Here is a 17,452-nt window from a genome sequence, read left to right as displayed (position 1 = left end):
GCCATTACAATGACACTACACTAATTCTCACTAGGCACCAGAATCAGTGTTTACATTTCACACCTGCCCATGCTGGCAATAGAGAAAGTCCCTATTTTCTTATTCTTATGTGCCAAGATCAAAATTTTAGGTACATGGAAATTTTCCCAGCAATATTCTAAAGCCATTTTCTCAGTTGCAGCCTCTTAAAGTCCCAGGTTTCAAAAGAGCAAGCTCCTAAATGTTAGCATGCCCTTCTTGAGCTTCTGGCTATAGAAGTGAACACAAGAAACATGCGTCACACATGTAGACAAAGGTGTCAAAACAACCCAGTAGGAATGTTCTAAATTAGAAGTCAAATCCACCACCTCTTTCCATTTGAACCTTTCAGGGACAAGCAGTAACATTTAAATGACCTTCTCTTCACATCACATTTAAGCTGTCCAGTACAAAGACAGACGGCTGCTACAAATTATTATTTTAAATACATTCCAAGTCCAAAGGCAATGAGGAAATGATGAGGTAAGGAAAAGAAACAACAGAAAAAAGAGGCAACTGGAACTTTCAGAAAGAATGATCACAATATGTATATCAGCCAGCCATATTAGCCACAAGTTACACTACTAACAAACTGTTTCCCAAAGAAAACATGTATTTTGCCACCCCCAATATTTAGGGGATTTTATTGTTACTGTTAAGCCTTGCAGTTTTTCTTGGTCTAAAAAGCATTTAGAGCACCATAGTCTAAACAAGTAGATAAAGCAATAGGCAAACAAACATAATGAGTATGTTTAGAACAGACCCCTGAAGTAAGATCAATAATGTAAAGTCTCAGTTGAATTATGCACACATGTGCCTTCAACAGAACACTAGAGTAACACTGTCATTATTTTAGTCAATTCTAATTGAACTACCATAACGTTTTAGATGGAGCTATCCTGAAAAACAACACAAAATTTTGTACACCACCTTTAAAGAAGGACAACCTACGGATAACATTCCACACAAGGAACCCACAAATGCTAAAATGTTTTTCATCAAGAAATAAACCTGTAAATCAACGCATATTACTAAGCAGAGCATTATATACACTTTTCCTTGGTGATCTTAAATCTTAAATACTATTATCCAGCCAGCCCCATTCATTTTTAAATTAGTAAAGGTCACTAGTTTGAAATATGCCCTTTAATTAATTATTTCCTCTCACTTATTAACTGCTAACCCTTTCATTACCAATTTCCTCTTTGAAGTCAAAAGAAATCCCACCATTTCATTATTCATTAGGTGTCTTCTCTTTTTTGAGCGCAACTGCATGTTTATGGAAGGCGGGGGGGAAATAAAAGCACCAGGGTACAACATTCAGCAGGTGCCTCAATTTTTTACCCTCCAAATTGGATAAGCTGGTGCTGCATTTAAAGTCAGAAAAGTGTACTCAGATGTAAACCTCCTCCCCTCCATTCAAAGGGGTAATATGACAAACATAGCAATGCAACAGACTGATGATAAAGACATCCTAAAAACTAAATAAATGACTGCCTTTTTGATAAAATGGTCCCATATGAAAGCAACTTAAGTTACACCTATTCACACTTCATTTTACTTCTGGGCCATGTTAACAATAAGGATTATTAAACTAAAATCCTAAATATCCCCTTTTTAGCTTTAAAGCCCTTTGAACTCTATGAAACAAGCTTTCCTATATTCCTCCTAAAAGTAGTGGGATAGGCATGGTTATTTGTGCATTGAATAAAATATTGGGAAACATGAAATAGGACCATTTTTAGAATGAAACAAACTTAGAAACTTCCATTCTAAAAATATCCACTTAATTTTAATCAGCAGGTGTAAAACTTCTTTCAGACATTGGTTAAGCTATGGCACTTATTTGTGGACTTACTTAACTTTCTAACTGCTGAACACGATTGTACCATACCATTTTTTAAAAAGTTGCATAGGTATGGTATTGAAAATATTGGAACTGGATAGGTAAGACTTGAATTCCTTTTCATCCACGAAACTCAATTATGAATTTGAGACAAGTAAAACTTCCTCTCCTCCAGTAAGCGATTTTTATAAGCAGTCTTATACTCCAATATCAAATGGAGTAGACATAAAGTATCTTAGGAAACAGTGATAAATAGCCTTTCATATAAATAATGCCTAGTAAGAATTCTCAATATTTATCTTTAATTTGTATTGGAACCATTTAACTTATTAAACAAACATTTGGTGTATAATTGTGGCTGGAATTGAGCATAAAATATATGCAAGGTAAGATAATATTTTATTGATAATGCTACATCAAAACGTATTGATATTATTCAGCAGTTCAGAAATGTCTCAGATTACATAGTTAATTGGACTAAATCCCATGAACTACTACAGGTTTGTTGAAACATGTAATAAATATGGTTTTTATTGTTTGAATTCCTTTAAATTTTGGCAAATAATCATTTCAAAGAAACTTTCTTCATTCACCGGTTAAATTTATCTAAACTTTTTTAAAATCACAAATGGTTATCAATATAAACAGATTAAGACTCCCTATGAACTTATAGAAAAAGATGAATTTAATTAAAATGAATATCACTTCCAGACTGATATACTGTATTTACTGTAGAGGTACTTCCTATGTCAATAGTTCTAAACTTATTTTTAACAGATTAATAAAATATTAAGAATTTATTTATGGCAATAATAAGCCTCCTAGATTTTTTAAGACTAAACTAGTTATCATAAAGCAGTGGGGGATTTAATTTTTCAGATTTCCAGTTTTATCACTGGGCTGAATCTCATCTTGATTTTCCTTTGGAATGCAGGTGATCAAATACAAAATCCATTACATGCATAATAAGAAAGTAATTAAGTGATCCCCATGATGTCATAACAGGAGCTCAACTCCAATTTTAAGTATAGTGGTATTGTATTTCCTGAATTAAAACCTGAAGGCATATTTAGAAAATGCTGGAATGGAAGTATAATTTCAACCCCCATTCATACAACAAATTTACACTATGGAATAATCCCAGCTTGAAACTAGTAAGCTTCAGTCGGGGAGGAAGTTATGGGCTGCTAACAGTAGCAATACTCTAAATCAATTTATTACACAAATCAAGCCATTTGAATTATTACCGGAGGAATTTAAACTATGTAAAACAGAAAATAGTCATATATTAAACTAAAATACCTCTTAAATTCAGTTTGGTGTGATGCACTGGCTACATTTAAAATTCCTGAACTAGTATCACAACTTAAATATATTTCACTTACATCCAACCTTCATCAAATTTTTATAAACTTGTAACGTTTATTATTAAAATGGATGTTATCTTTAAGAGCAATGGAATAAGGGAACTAAAATAGCCTATACTATCAATGACAAAGCATTTGAAAAAATATTAATTATATCCCATATGATTTTAAGAAGCACAAATTCAACAAAAGTTTTTTCTATGTATATTAGACTCTTCAGAAAATGTTCAAAAAAGATTGGTTACCAACTACAGTACTCTATCTATCTATGGATAAGGGAACACTTACCCATATGATATAGCCTTGCTCAATTAATGCTCCATTTCAAAATCACAAAACTATTAATATAGTATTACAAAGATCATTGTTTAAGGATGCGAATGTGCTCTTCAAGTATATACCAATATTTTTATATGAATTATGGATTTATTGTACATGAGAGGTAGCAAGGAATTATTTAATGCTGGAAGGACAGACTTACTTCAGCTTACAATTTTGGATTATAGATATATTTTCATTTTCCTTTTATGAACTGGCATTCTACCAACTCAATGGAAAGACTGATGAATATTATTTTGTGTAGATAAGATTTAATGATTTAAGAATTAACTGACACAGTTTTGTATGTAATGAAATATTTTTTCATCTATATTTTTCTTTCTTATCCTTTTTTTGCATAAAAAATTAAAAAGGAATTTTTAAGATTTAACAATTTAAATGAATCAAAATATCATTTGTAATCTGACCTATGCAAGAACAGTGAACTTGGTCAGCCAGTCCGTTTCTTGCAGATCACTTCATTATCATTGGAAAAAAAAAATGGATCACATGCATATTCATCTATCAACATAAAAAAAAAAAAATCACCATGCTAATAGGTCTCCTTTAACAGTAAATCACTCCTGGAAGACAAGTCACCTACTGTATTAAAATCCACTCATACCTAAAGGGCAGAAGTATTAAAAATACAATATTTATATTCAATTTAAAAACTGAGGTACACCAGGAATACTAAAAGAAAGCCCGGATTATTCCATGCATTGAAGGCATCATCATCATTTTTCTACCACTTTTGTGTACAAAAGTTTTCTGACATGTTAATCACAATTTTGACACTTTAGTCCTTAGCAAATATAATCATGATCAACAGTGAATGAATACTGAAGGCTACAACACTATATATCGGGAACAGACAACCTGCAGGCTTCCAGATGTATCTCACCTTTATTATCCAAAAGCAGAGTTTAGTTTGCCAAATTAAGCCATTACTCATGTTCAGGATCTTAACAGTTTAAAACAATATACCATGGCTAATTATACAATTTAGCATTACATGCGGATTGGGCCACATTATTTTACTTAATGCTTCTTTTCAGTATATCCAGCATCAGTTCACCAACCCTGCCAGTCAATGAACTAGAACAGAGAGGATAGTTTGCTTACAACTATCCAGCAAGTTCATGCCTGAGGCTCACAATCTGGATGTTTGCATTTTGCCTAATCACATGCATTCTGAGATTGTAGGTAGTTAATCCACAGTGGATTCTACTGAAATATCAGCTAGGCTGCCAAAAACCACATGGCTAAGGGCCCAGATATCTACAGAGCTATCTACTTCCAATGGATTCTGCCTATCCAATAAGATTGAGTAAGATAGGTTCGCTCCATGTCCTTTTACTTAGGGTAATCATCTATAGAGACCAAGCAGTTGAGCCTTCTGTATTACAGCCCCACTTCTTTGGAATGGCTTCTCACCCAAGATCAGAGTAGCTTTCACACTGTTGTGTTTTAAAAGAGCCACTGAAACCTAGCTTTCAAAGAAAGCAACAGAGCAGTATCTGGTGTAAGTTAAAACCCCACCATGGGTTGTGTCTGGATGTGTTTTTTTTTCCCCCTCTTTAGTGGTCTTAGTCATATGGTTTGCTTAAGGTGAACATTCTAGTGCTGTAGTTTGTTTTTTATTATACTATCCTTGTATTTCAACTCTGTTACCATAAGAATGGAATGTAAGAGCCCTGCTGGATTGGAGAAGCATATAAAACCCAATAAATGAATATATAAATAACACTTGGTGACACTTCCATTAGGAAAAATGTACATGCTTATTAGTAACATGCATTAACAGGTAGGTCACTTAGCAAAAGAGCAGATTACTAGGTTTGAACTACATCAGAAGATGAATTAAGCAATACATTCTGTTTAACATGCTGGGTGTTTCAGATTCTTGACACAGCTGAGTGATATAAACAAAGACAGAGAAGTGTGTGTCCATGTATACCGAAAGAAATATCACGGCTTATAAAAATAAGTCAAACCCAAATTTTCTAAATGTTCTGAAGGACAGAGCATTGGAGGAGATACTGTACAAGCACTGTTTTGGTAACACCCATAATGCATAGTTTAGGGCACTGCTGTTCCTAGCAAAAAGCATAAATCTATCAAGCACTCAATATTATCCTAAATAATTCTCATCTTAGTGACCACAACTATAACTACATTATTAAAGCTTCAATATTTCTAGTGATTATGATTATCTTATTAAAAAATATCAAAATATAAATACTGAAACAGCTGGTTTGACTTTTCAGGAAATACATTTATCCTTTCAGATGGGTATAGTCTAACTATGTCCAAAATAAAATTATACTAAACTGATTTCAATGTAACATTAAGCCATGAATTACTTAACTATAATTGACTAAACAAATCATAATAGCAAAGTTTAAAAGATACACTTAGTGTGATGTATAAATCCAACCATAACTTAGGTTATGTTCTATCTTAGCTTTGCTCAACCTAGTTTATGTTTTACCCTGGCTTTGCTCAGACACAGTTTTTATTAAAATCAGAAAAATATTTCTATGCCAATGATGAATATTTATATGGACCATTTTGAAAGGAATGCAAATCATCCTTGCTATATTTCAAATCCATATCTATGTATTATTCTGTGTTCTATTCATTATCCCTAAATCTGCTGTAGCGGAATGGCAGAAAAGATTATTTGTATAGCAATTGAACTTCAACCTATGAAAAGATGTAACAACCATAAAAGAACGTATCTCATTATGAAACAAGGAGTTAGGGAAAGAACTACCGTATCATGAGAGAAAACTGGTCTCCTAATTCACGCTAACTCATAAGAAGATCCAGTACTCTCTAACATCATAGTCAAATTGCTCTTGTAAATTGCTGTAAATAAGCAGCTCTTCCTATAAAAGATATATACATAGCGTTCATAACTATGGCTAAGTGAGCAACAAAATAATTCTTACAGCGTGCCATCACAGGAAATTTTACACCAATATCTGGAGTACAGCTATGTATAAGACTTCTAAGGATTAGTAACCATATAGAACAGTGGCCCTAGACCTCGGACTAGGACAAAGAAAATAAAAGATACAGAAGCTCACTGGCTGACACTATCTCACAGCCCAATCTAACTCACAGAGGAATTGTTGCGGGGTTAATTTTTGGAGGCAGCGGAGGGCTGCAGTGATGTCACTTAAGTAAACCAGGCCAGGATTTTCAGGGGCTTGCTTTGGAAGAAACTATGGAGGTTAAACCCCATTTTTTAGCATTTCCCTGTTGAAAAATGACAGGGGAATCACTCCCTTGTTTCTTAACAATTTAATGTCTAAATTCAACAGCATGATTTCTGAGCACTCCGTGGACTATGCTATAGACCATAAACATGCAATAACTTGGCCATATTTCAGACAAATGATTAACAACTGCATCATTGAACTAATAGCCTACTTTTCCAAGGAACAGGATATTAAAAAAAGACATATTTGCAGATATAATTATTTAAACAATCAGAACTGAAATAAAAATTTAGCATGATTAGCACTTCAGTTTTAAATGCAAGACTTTGAACAGCAACTATAGCAAACTTTAGTCAATGAAAATACACATTATTCTTGCTGAAACAGACTAATATCACTCTAAAATAAGTATGAATTACCACTTTCTTCAAACTATACTATATATTTTTATTGTTTTTACAATAAAACAATAAAATCTGTTTTAATTGTTAGTTACCCAGAGTCACTTATATGAGATGGGCAGCCTATAAGTTTATTAAATAAATATACTAATATCAGACACCTGACATAATAGTTGTCTGTGTGGTGGCATCCAAACTTTAGAATGCCCTTACAAATGACATTTTATTTCACCATGGTTCCTTTCTTTTTGGGCCAAACCGAAATATTGTTTCCCAAGACATTTTAAATATTTTATTTATTTAATGTTATCAATTTGCTTGTTTCCTAGCTGCATAGTTTCTACAGCTCTTGAGTTATAATTCTAATTTTACTATACTGTATTTAGATTTTAATAATTTTCTGTATACCTCCTTAAGATTTTTCCACTGCCACATGCTGAAAATTATGTAGCAACTTTCTAAAATAACAGTTTAAGTTTATTTCAAATAAAAGCCAAAATCTAAACAAAATTTTACTGTTCAAGACACATAGAGTGTAGATTATGAAATTACAACAGATGCTTGAAAAAGTAGCATTTTTGTCCTACTGTGGTCAAATTCAATTCTCTGACAGAGTGACTTTTGGAACTTAAGACATGAAACATATAGAACCACTGGTCTAAAAGACATTAAAATCATAACCTGAACAGATTTCATGCTAAATTATAATTATTTCCAAAAGAAAACTATTTTTTAAAACACTGGAGTCTTCAACTAAAACATACCATCCCTGTCTCACTATTAAAAGTACCCAGTATTTTCATCTTTACAACATTATTTCTGCAACACTCGGGTAGAAATATTGAGAGTCTTAAAAATCAGATGAATTAAACAAAAATCATTATAGAAGTCACATTTGCAATTTCATGCCAGAAGTTTATCTATACAATAAATTACGATCCCAGGACAAACAGTGGCAGAACCATAGGGAAACGGATGCAGATGGAGCATAAATCTATAGTTAATGTATGTTTGATACATAACCAAAGCACATAGCAGATGCACTACAATTTTTGGAATGCTACACAAATAGTCCACAATGCTACTTATGACCACAAACTAAAGGTGACAAACATTACGATACCATTCCAGCAACTCACATAAACACACCCACATTGGCATAATATGGTCAAAAACATCTTTTTGCTGAAGGAACAAAAAACTGTAAAACAAGAATACAATAACCACTGGAAACCCATATTGGTGATAAGTGGTGATACTACAGTATTGGCAGAGCTGATGTCTACTATGGGAGGATACTTGATTCCTGTGTGCTGATGACTAGGATTCTGAAATTAAATCCTAGTTTTGGTGGCAGAATAAGTAGGAATAGATCATACGTGCATAAGAATCACAGAAGACTATCAAATAAACAAGATCACATATTTAGGGTTATAGGCTACTTAGGGCAGAAGAGTTACAACAATATAGTAAACAACTATCGTAAATGCTAGAATAGTACTAGGATTACAAAAAATAGTTGGTAGCAGAAAATTAAATAATTGGCCAAAATGCCACAACTTTAAAGCATCTTTTCCCAGCACAGCACTCTTTAGATATTTCCAATTACAATTCTCATATTTTGCCAGTACTGCCTATGCTGAATTTGTGGCAATTTAGTCCAAAGATCATCAACACAGGGCTCATGGGCATAACTTCTACAACATCACTAGATGGCACTCAGATACCTTAAAATTATATAAATAATAGAAATGGCTAAAATAAGATCTTGCATGATTTGGGATATTTTTAATTAAAACTTAAAAACACACACAGACACATTTATTTGGCAGTTGAAGCAATGCACAAAATTTCACGATGATAACCACTACTCAACAAGGTTGCTGATCCCTACTGTAGTCTTGAAAATACCAGATTGGAGAAAGTGCATTAGAGGATTAATAACAACAAAGCTCAAATGAAAGAGGAAAGTGAGCATCAATGGAGTAGTGCAGAAAAATTGGCACAAAATAGATGAGAGCAAAGGTATGTAATTGAGTATCAGATCATCCTAAAACTGAAGATATCTGATCCATTCACTTGTACCACTCCAGACAGAAAAAGGAAGCAAAGAAAAGCTGATGGTGACTCTAAGAGCAGTACTAGTTTTTGTTCACTGATTCACTCTGAGCAACCACCCTCCACCAAATCCTCCACATTGAAGTAATCAAACAGTGGTAGAAGAGTAAGAAACAAAGGTTCCTCAAAGTGCACACAAGATACTAGTCAGCAGTAGTGATTGCTACTTCTAACCATCATATATTCAATTCTTCTTGCCAAGCAAAGAAGTGACTGGAAAGGAAGTGAATGCACAAATACAAAGACTGCTCCTCCAAGATGCACTGCCATCTTCTCTTTCTTGCCTCTCTTTTTTCTTAGGATGGAAAGTCTGGGCCTCTGTTTAAGAAGACAGGGAAGCTACTGCCCCTACCCTTTTATTTATCTATCAGGTTTGGACAAGTGACAGTTGCAAAAAATGAAGTTTGCTAGTCCCAGTTAGTTGTCTATCTGGTTGAACGGTCAGCACGCTCAACTTTTCTTCCTGGGCCCAGAGACCCAAAACAAGTGAGTTTCCATCTCTGCCTGTTTGCCCCACCTTCTGATATTTGCAATAGCGAACTTCAGTCCCATAACAGCTCTGTATCAAATGAGCAGGCAAAAGGATGCTGTCCATGCACAAACAGCCACCTTGGCTCATTTGCCTGACTCCTCATACCCATTAGATGCCACAGTAGTAGGAACGAGGCCCAATTTTTCCTGCTGCATTATTTAGAAAAAGGAGGGCAAAGACAGCCGCTTCCACTCACAGGGGAGCACAATGGAACCCAATCCTCCCCGCAGTGCAGCCCATGGAGAATACCGTAGTAACTTTGTCCAGTTCCTTGCCATGTCTCTCCCTTGGGTGCATTCGGTATGACTGGACTGACTGGAAGGAGAAAGATCCTTCCCCCAAAAGCATATTACCAAATGTTCCCAATAGTCAGGACCAAATCCTGATAAAAGGAAGCCCAAGGAAGTTGGTGTGATCAGCTGCATGAAGGTAAAGGCATATGGACCACATATAGCTTGGGGGCTAGAACCTGGAGAAGATGGTCAGTAAGGGAGCAGCAATAAGAGGTAATCCCGGGGAGCTGACATCAGCGAGAGAGCATCAAGGAGCATCAAGTCACCTCTGACCTTAAGCCCACCCCCCTCTCTTCAGGGGGCACGCCCATGTCTTCCTCACCCACTCCTCCTCCCCTCTTAGGCAGGAGGAGCAGCCCCTCCCATTGCTGGGCAGAGGGGATTGCTGTGACGCACTCAGGGGCCCTGGGCGCGCAGGAGAAAAGGGGAGGGGAACCCACGAGCGGAAAGAAACCAACGGCCGCATCACGGTCGCGCATCCTCTCCACCCTCTGAACTGCTTCAAATGGTCCCGTCTAGGGCCCCCACGCAAGGAATTTCATGGTCCGGCCCAGGTCTTCCCCACCCCCTCTCCTCGGGTCACTCACAGTCTCTCTTCATCTCCGCTCGGCGCCGCCGCCATTTTCTTCGCAGCGAAGAACCCGCGCGGGGGGAGGGGGAAAACCGAGCCGGAGAGGAAACCCGGACACCCAGGCCCCGCCCACCTCGCTGCAATTGGATGCTGGAGCCCATCACTCAGGTCACCACCACAAAACTATTGGCCGGTGTTCCTCTACACGGGCGAGGCTGCCCTGCTCTTGGCGTCCGTTAGAATTGGCGGGAAGCGCTGTCAGTTACGACGATACGAAGTGGGCAGGGGACAAATGCCCACTCTGTTTCTGATTGGACTATGAAGGTTGTTTGCCTGACGATAGGCCCGTTGGCTTATCAGTCACTGGACAAAAAGGTGGTGCGGAATCGCGGGCTTAAGGATTTTGAAATGTAAAGGATCTAACGTTTTTTTAAACTGCCTTAGTAGTTCCTCCGCTGTGGGCTCCCAAGGTTCTATGTTTTTTAGCGTAAAAATAAAATGTTTCAATTTATACCGAGAAGGCAGTCCTATCATTCATGTCCAGTGCAGTGTACCCAAGTGATACCAAGGTCATGATTTTCCAATCACTACACAATTGGTCCTGACCACAAAAAAAAGTAAAGTTGCCTTTCGATGCAGCGTGACTCCAGACGATTTACATGAATGGGTCCAAGCAGCTTTCTTAGTATAATACAGAAGGGGTTTTTCATTTCGTTCTGGGATTTATTTATTTTTTTGACATTTCACCCAAGCTGGGCTACCTAACACCTTACAATGCAGTACAAGAGTGTCAATTCCACACTGTGCAGCCCCACAATATCTCATCCTGTCACATAAAGGTTACCTTAAAACCCCTTGTATTAAATAGTAAAGGGTAGCATGTAGGTCTACACAAGCTTCATCTGCCCTGCCTGTTATGTTCCAGCTTGCAAGTCTGATAAATGGGGGAAACAGCTGAAGAGTTTCAAATTCTCATATGCTGAACCCAAATGTTGGTTTCAGTTGGGCCTTCTCATGTTTGGGTGCTATACTGTACAAAATAACTACTATAGTTGTAGATGAGGAAAAGACTATTTATGGATATCTAGCAACATTTGAGAGGTGAAGACAAAAAAGTTGTATTATAGCTTTAAAAACTTAGATTTATTGCAGCTTTCCTTGTCACTTCTCTGTACTATTAAAAATATTTAAGCTATTCATATAATAAAAAATGTGAACATACACATTTCAAATTTTGATTTTATAACTAAAATGTTTCAACCATTCATCATGTGATATCAAACATGGGTAGTGAACAGAAAACACCAATCCTGGCTTTCTTAAACATAGCTTACTGAATAAACCAAAAGGGCCAGGTTTAAAAACACACTAACCATATACCATTGTTTACAAACCCATTGGCTAGGTTCATGAACACATTAAACCACAAGCAAACCACATTTGGACTTGGTGTGTTGTGTGATTCCAGTGATTGACTAGAATCTAACATCATGCTAAACGATGGTTTATTTAAACCACAATTGACTGGATTTGCACAATAAATTAAAAAAATAGAGTTTACCAGCCACTAGGGCTGGGTTGACACAGCACACTAAATTAAACCATACAACTTAGTCTAGTTGCGTGAATCAAATTATTCTATTCAGCAGCTACAGAAGAATGCCCGCTGTCACAAGCTTTATAATCAGTACAATCAGGCACTGAGCCTATGTTTGTAGAACAGAGTCCTATACATTCATGGCATCTCAGAAGGTGGTTCAAGTTCCAAGTTCAATGGAGCTTAATCCCAAATAAACAGGCATAGGATCTCAGATTTTAAAATGTAATCCAGGCGGAAGTCCTGTACACTGTTTTCTAGCCATATGTCCTGTTGCACTCAGTAAGGCTTATTTCTGAATGAACTCATGTTATTGTTACAGCAAACACTTCTAATTATGGGAAATGGATTTTTTTTTTAGATTTTTTTAGCCTGCCTTTATTGTTTTTATAAATAACTTGAGGCAGCAAACATACCTAATACTCCTTCCTCCTATTTTCCCCACAACAACAACCCTGTGAAGTAAGTTTGGCTGAGAGAGAGTGACTGGCCCAAAGTCACCCAGCCAGCTTTTTTAAACATGCATGTGTGCTATAATTAACATCCAATCAAGTATTATTTTCAGAACAGAAACATGGATTATAAATTATCCAGACTGTGCTCTTCACCATCGATACAAAGCCTGAAAAGCATGGTTTCTGACCTTCCTCCAGGTTGCAGGAGCTGCTGTTGCTATCAGCTGTGCTGAATGCTACTACCTTCTTCCAATATAGCAGGATTGTCTGGCCCTGTAGATAGGTTTAGCATTATATTATGAAAGTTATCTGAGCCTCACTTTGATAAGGCATGTCAGGAAATAACAGCTTGCCAAAAGGAAAAAAAGAAAAAGGTGCAGAAAACAGCAGGAAGTTATAACTCCCACATCCTTGACTTGCCATGCGCATTAATTACAGTTGCATCAGCCCCCTAGTGATGCTAATGCAAAAGTGCACAAAAAATTAAAAGTTTGATTCTTATCAGCTTGTTTTACAGCTTCTTGCTAAGCAATGCAAGTTTTTAGACTGGCAAGTCCAATTAGAGAGAAACTGGGACTTTTGAGTAAATCACCTTGTAGACAGAAATACCACAAAAAAAAGAAATGATTTGGAACCATATGGGAGAATTCTATATATCTTATGCAAAACTCTTAAACATATTTACATAAAGCCTATCCCATCTTTTCTTCAAAGGCCTTCTTCTCATCCTCTTCAGAGAGACAAACACATAAAGCTGCTCATTTCATCTTATTATTATTAATATTAGTAGTATTACTACTAAGTCAAGTTTTAACAGCTACTGAATCTCACATACGATGCTGTAGCAATTTGAATATTGCAGTAATGTCACTTTTGGTGTTCAGGAAAGCTCCTTTCTTTTTAGATGGGCATTTGACACCTGGTTGATGAATATTTGGTGACCAATTTTTAATGATAATTTTCTGTATGGGATATGGTTATTTTTGTGGGATCTACTTTTACGTCAGTGCTGAATTGCATGCAGTCCAGTATCTAGAAGTGTATAAAAATTGTAAATAAATCAATAACAAAAAATTACTGGGGTTTACAATAGATTTTCCACTACTAGTTTACACAAATGTAAATACTGTATTATTTTTTATTTTATTTTTTTCCCATTCTATTCATCATTTGTCATTAATAATTTTCTTTGCTTGCTGGTTCTCTTGTGTCCAACACCACCAGAGATTCTTTTTACAAGGTTTTATAACTAATAGGTGTATGACAAAGCAATAGGTGTATGGACAAATGTTTCTCCAGCAGGAGAAACTTTTTCATCAATATATATGCCTCACAGAAACGCTGGATACATTGCAGCCTATCATACAAGTGTTGCTAGAAAAAAGGTACAACCTCTTTTCACAATCATAGCAAAGATGCCCTAATCTCACATACATTAGTGCAGTGTCATATATTTACAAATCCAATGTGGCCAGATAAATAGATTTTTCTCTCCCAAACTGGAGTCATATTCCCTAAACCACTATTTTTACATAAACTCATATGATTCACGCTCTGTGAATTCTAATATGTTGATACAATCACATGAGTAATACCTCTTACATATACCTCAAAGTTTTATACATAATTGCATCTATATTTTACTGTCTCCCCATAGATTTGGAAAACTGTTTTTTTTAAGTATTTCATTTTTTTTAATGTATACATATTTCTCAGATTCTTCTTCTGGGCTGATTTATTCTTTTGCTTTCTAACCCTAACCCTAACCCTGTGGATTAAGGTTTTTTTTTAAATATATTTGTCACTAATGTCCTCCCTCATAATATCCAGTCATACAATGTGCTAAAAAGGGAGAAATGTGAATGGTTGGAACTCAAAAGGAATATTCCATGCTGCAACATTTTTTGGAAGCCCCATTTCTAGTCCAGTCCAAGCAAGTGTTATTCAAGAAAGTGTTGTAACAGCTGTCTGCATTTATATTCTTTATATGTAGGTATATATGTAGGCCTTCACACACAACATAATTGCTAATATTTAATTAGAAATATTGTTTTAAATAACTGGCTTTAATTTGAATAAGTGCTTTATATGAACATGCAATCTTAATTCAAAGGTCTTTACACAATCCAATATGTTAATACAGGTAGTCCTCGACTTACAAACATTCATTTAGCAACCATTTGAAGTTACTACAGTCCTGAAAAAAGTTACTTACAACCGGTCCTCACACTTACAACCATTGCAGCTTCCCTGAGGACATCTGATCAGATTTCAAGCACTTGGCAACTGGCATGTATTTACAACAGTTGCAACATCCCAGGGACACATGATCGCCATTTGCGACTTTCCCAGGGAGCTTCTGACAAGCAAATTCAATGAGGGAAGTCAGATTCACTTAACAACCAAGTGATTTGCTTAATGATGTGATGATTTGCTTAACAAAAGGTTGTAAAATCAGGCCAACTCATTTAAAAATCTGCATCGCTTAGCTATGGAAATTCTGGTCCCAATCGTGATCGTACGTTGAAGACTACCTGTAATATGATTTTATTCAGATTTTAATAGATGTTTCACTGAGTTCAGAGGGTCTTTCTCCTAAGTACAACATGAATATGTGTACACTGAATCCCCATTAAAAAAGAATTTTAAAATGTTTTTGTGTAAATTTCTATGATGATGGTAATAAATGTATTAATCTTTAAGGTGCCACAAGACTTTTTATTGTGTTTGTTTCAACGTCCATCTATCTCTCTTAAAGTAATCTCCCCATATAGTAATAAAATCAGCATCTTTTATTTTTGTGTAGATATATTTAGGAAAGCTAGGAGTATTGGGACAATGGCATTTTGCTTTTTTCCCCCATATCTGTAATGTAATGGTTCTGTCTCTTCCCCAGGGACCACTGGTGCTCCATATGAGTACAAGAGATCACTTGTGACACAAGGCCACAGTAAAAAAAAAAAAAAATTTAATGCTTAAAATTTTGGATAATCAGTTTTCTCAGGATTTGAGTTTTTTCATCCAAAATCTTGCAAGATTTCAGGGGGAATACTAAAATCTCATGAAACCTGGCAAAATCATGCAATTCCATTCTGTGTTTTACGTCTTGGCAACAAAAACTGGGAAATAACATGTTCCACAGTACCAGTGCACATTGCCAAACCTTAATTTATTAGGTAGCTCTTAAAATATTTTGATTATGATGTCATGATCAATATAAAGGAAATGGCTGGGAAGAACTGCCATAATCTATTGTAAAATTGCCTATATTCACACTTGGTCTCATCTTTTAATTTCCTCTTCTGCATTAGCAAAAGTTACTTATATTTTTAGATCATATTCAGCTCTAAAAAAAATTAAAGATACATGCAGATAAAAGGGATTTAAATGCACAGTCATATGTAAAAAGATCTTTAAATATTCTTTTAATTAAAAAGTAATATCTGATTTTCTTTATTTTGTACGACAGAATGTAGCTGTCTATATTGCTTAATATAGAAGGCCCCTACTCCTGGAAGGAAGAAAGTGCTTTGCTTACAAAATGTCCAAGCTTGCTTACCATTCCCTGGCACCCATATATAAGGAAGGGACAATCCATACCTGGAATAATAGAAAGCTGCTTCTTCAGCCTATACTGACTAGAAGACAGAGTTGAAATCTAAACTGGAAGACAATATATATGCCTAACACAATAAGAATATAGAGGTTCTATTAACATAAGGAACTACAATTGCATTTTTACTATGTAACAGGTTAAAAAAGAATAACACCCATCAATTAAATACAATATTAATATATAAATAATGAAAATGAAAGAATGTTTACAAAATTTATGAAATGAAAACTTGAAAAACAACAAGAATTCTATAATCTTTCAAAGCAAAGGAAAATATAGTATAAAACAGTGGCGATCAATTAACAGTACAAATTATTCAGTGGTTGCCACTTTTTCTCACACACGTCTATAATATGATAACTTTGCCATCTCTATCACTTAATATATTTTCTATCATTTCCTATAAAAAAGCATTTCAGAGCAGTTTATAAAAGATCAAATTTGTTGTAAGAAGAATAAATTAAAAATGTAAAAAAACTATAGTTTTTAAAAGGAAAGGGGAGAAGTAGAACAAAGCAGTAATATTCAGCTGATATTCACACAGGGAAGGTTTGTGTAAAGAGAAGGGTCTTTAACAAGCACATCAAAGATGTAACAGTAGGCACTTCACAAATGGCATAATTCCACAATTTTGATAGCTTGTTCTATACTGGGTATGTTTGTGGTCTTCTAATATTTTGTATTATAGATTCTAGAAGCTGCAACCATATAATACACAATTACCTAATGTTATTCTTTGACTTGAAAGAACAACTTTTCACAGTATCACCAGGGATGGTATATCCTTTTTTAAAATATTATAGTTTTACTAAATTATTATAATATGTGCACGATCCACTATGTGGATCCACTAAACTATGTTTAGTTCTCAGAAAAAGCCTCACAGAATTCCAACGTATCCAGAGTTCAAAAAAGCTGTTTGGGATTCTGAGGGAAGAACTTTCTAGAGAAAAAGGAGATTTATATGCTAGTGTGCATGAACAATTTTCAATGTTGAAAAAGAGTTAGCTGTGAAAGAAATGTGATGTATACATTCCTATCAAAAATTAATTTTATTAGCGTCAATAGGGTTATTCCCCTTCTAAAGGCC

The 17,452-nt window shown here is 35.4% G+C and overlaps 1 protein-coding gene across 2 annotated transcripts in view; it reads right to left on the bottom strand.

Moving 5' to 3' along the window:
• MECP2 (methyl-CpG binding protein 2) overlaps positions 1 to 10,787 on the bottom strand; it is a 75,388-nt gene extending 64,601 nt beyond the window's left edge. The window contains exon 1 of one of the 2 annotated variants that reach the window (XM_088137740.1): positions 10,711 to 10,787. In XM_088137740.1, coding sequence (XP_087993866.1) covers positions 10,711 to 10,745 — 35 coding nt within the window. In that variant the 5' untranslated portion in view covers positions 10,746 to 10,787. The remainder of the gene's footprint in view (positions 1 to 10,710) is intronic. The other variant, XM_025165793.2, reaches the window with a different exon arrangement.
• Between the last annotated feature and the right edge of the window lie 6,665 nt (positions 10,788 to 17,452).

Source organism: Python bivittatus, unplaced genomic scaffold, assembly GCF_059951505.1.
Source record: "Python bivittatus isolate LINGU-HERP-01145 unplaced genomic scaffold, Pbiv_v1 ctg000220_np1212, whole genome shotgun sequence".
In the NCBI taxonomy this organism is placed as follows: Eukaryota; Metazoa; Chordata; class Lepidosauria; order Squamata; family Pythonidae; genus Python; species Python bivittatus.
This window is presented reverse-complemented; position numbering and strand designations above follow the sequence as displayed.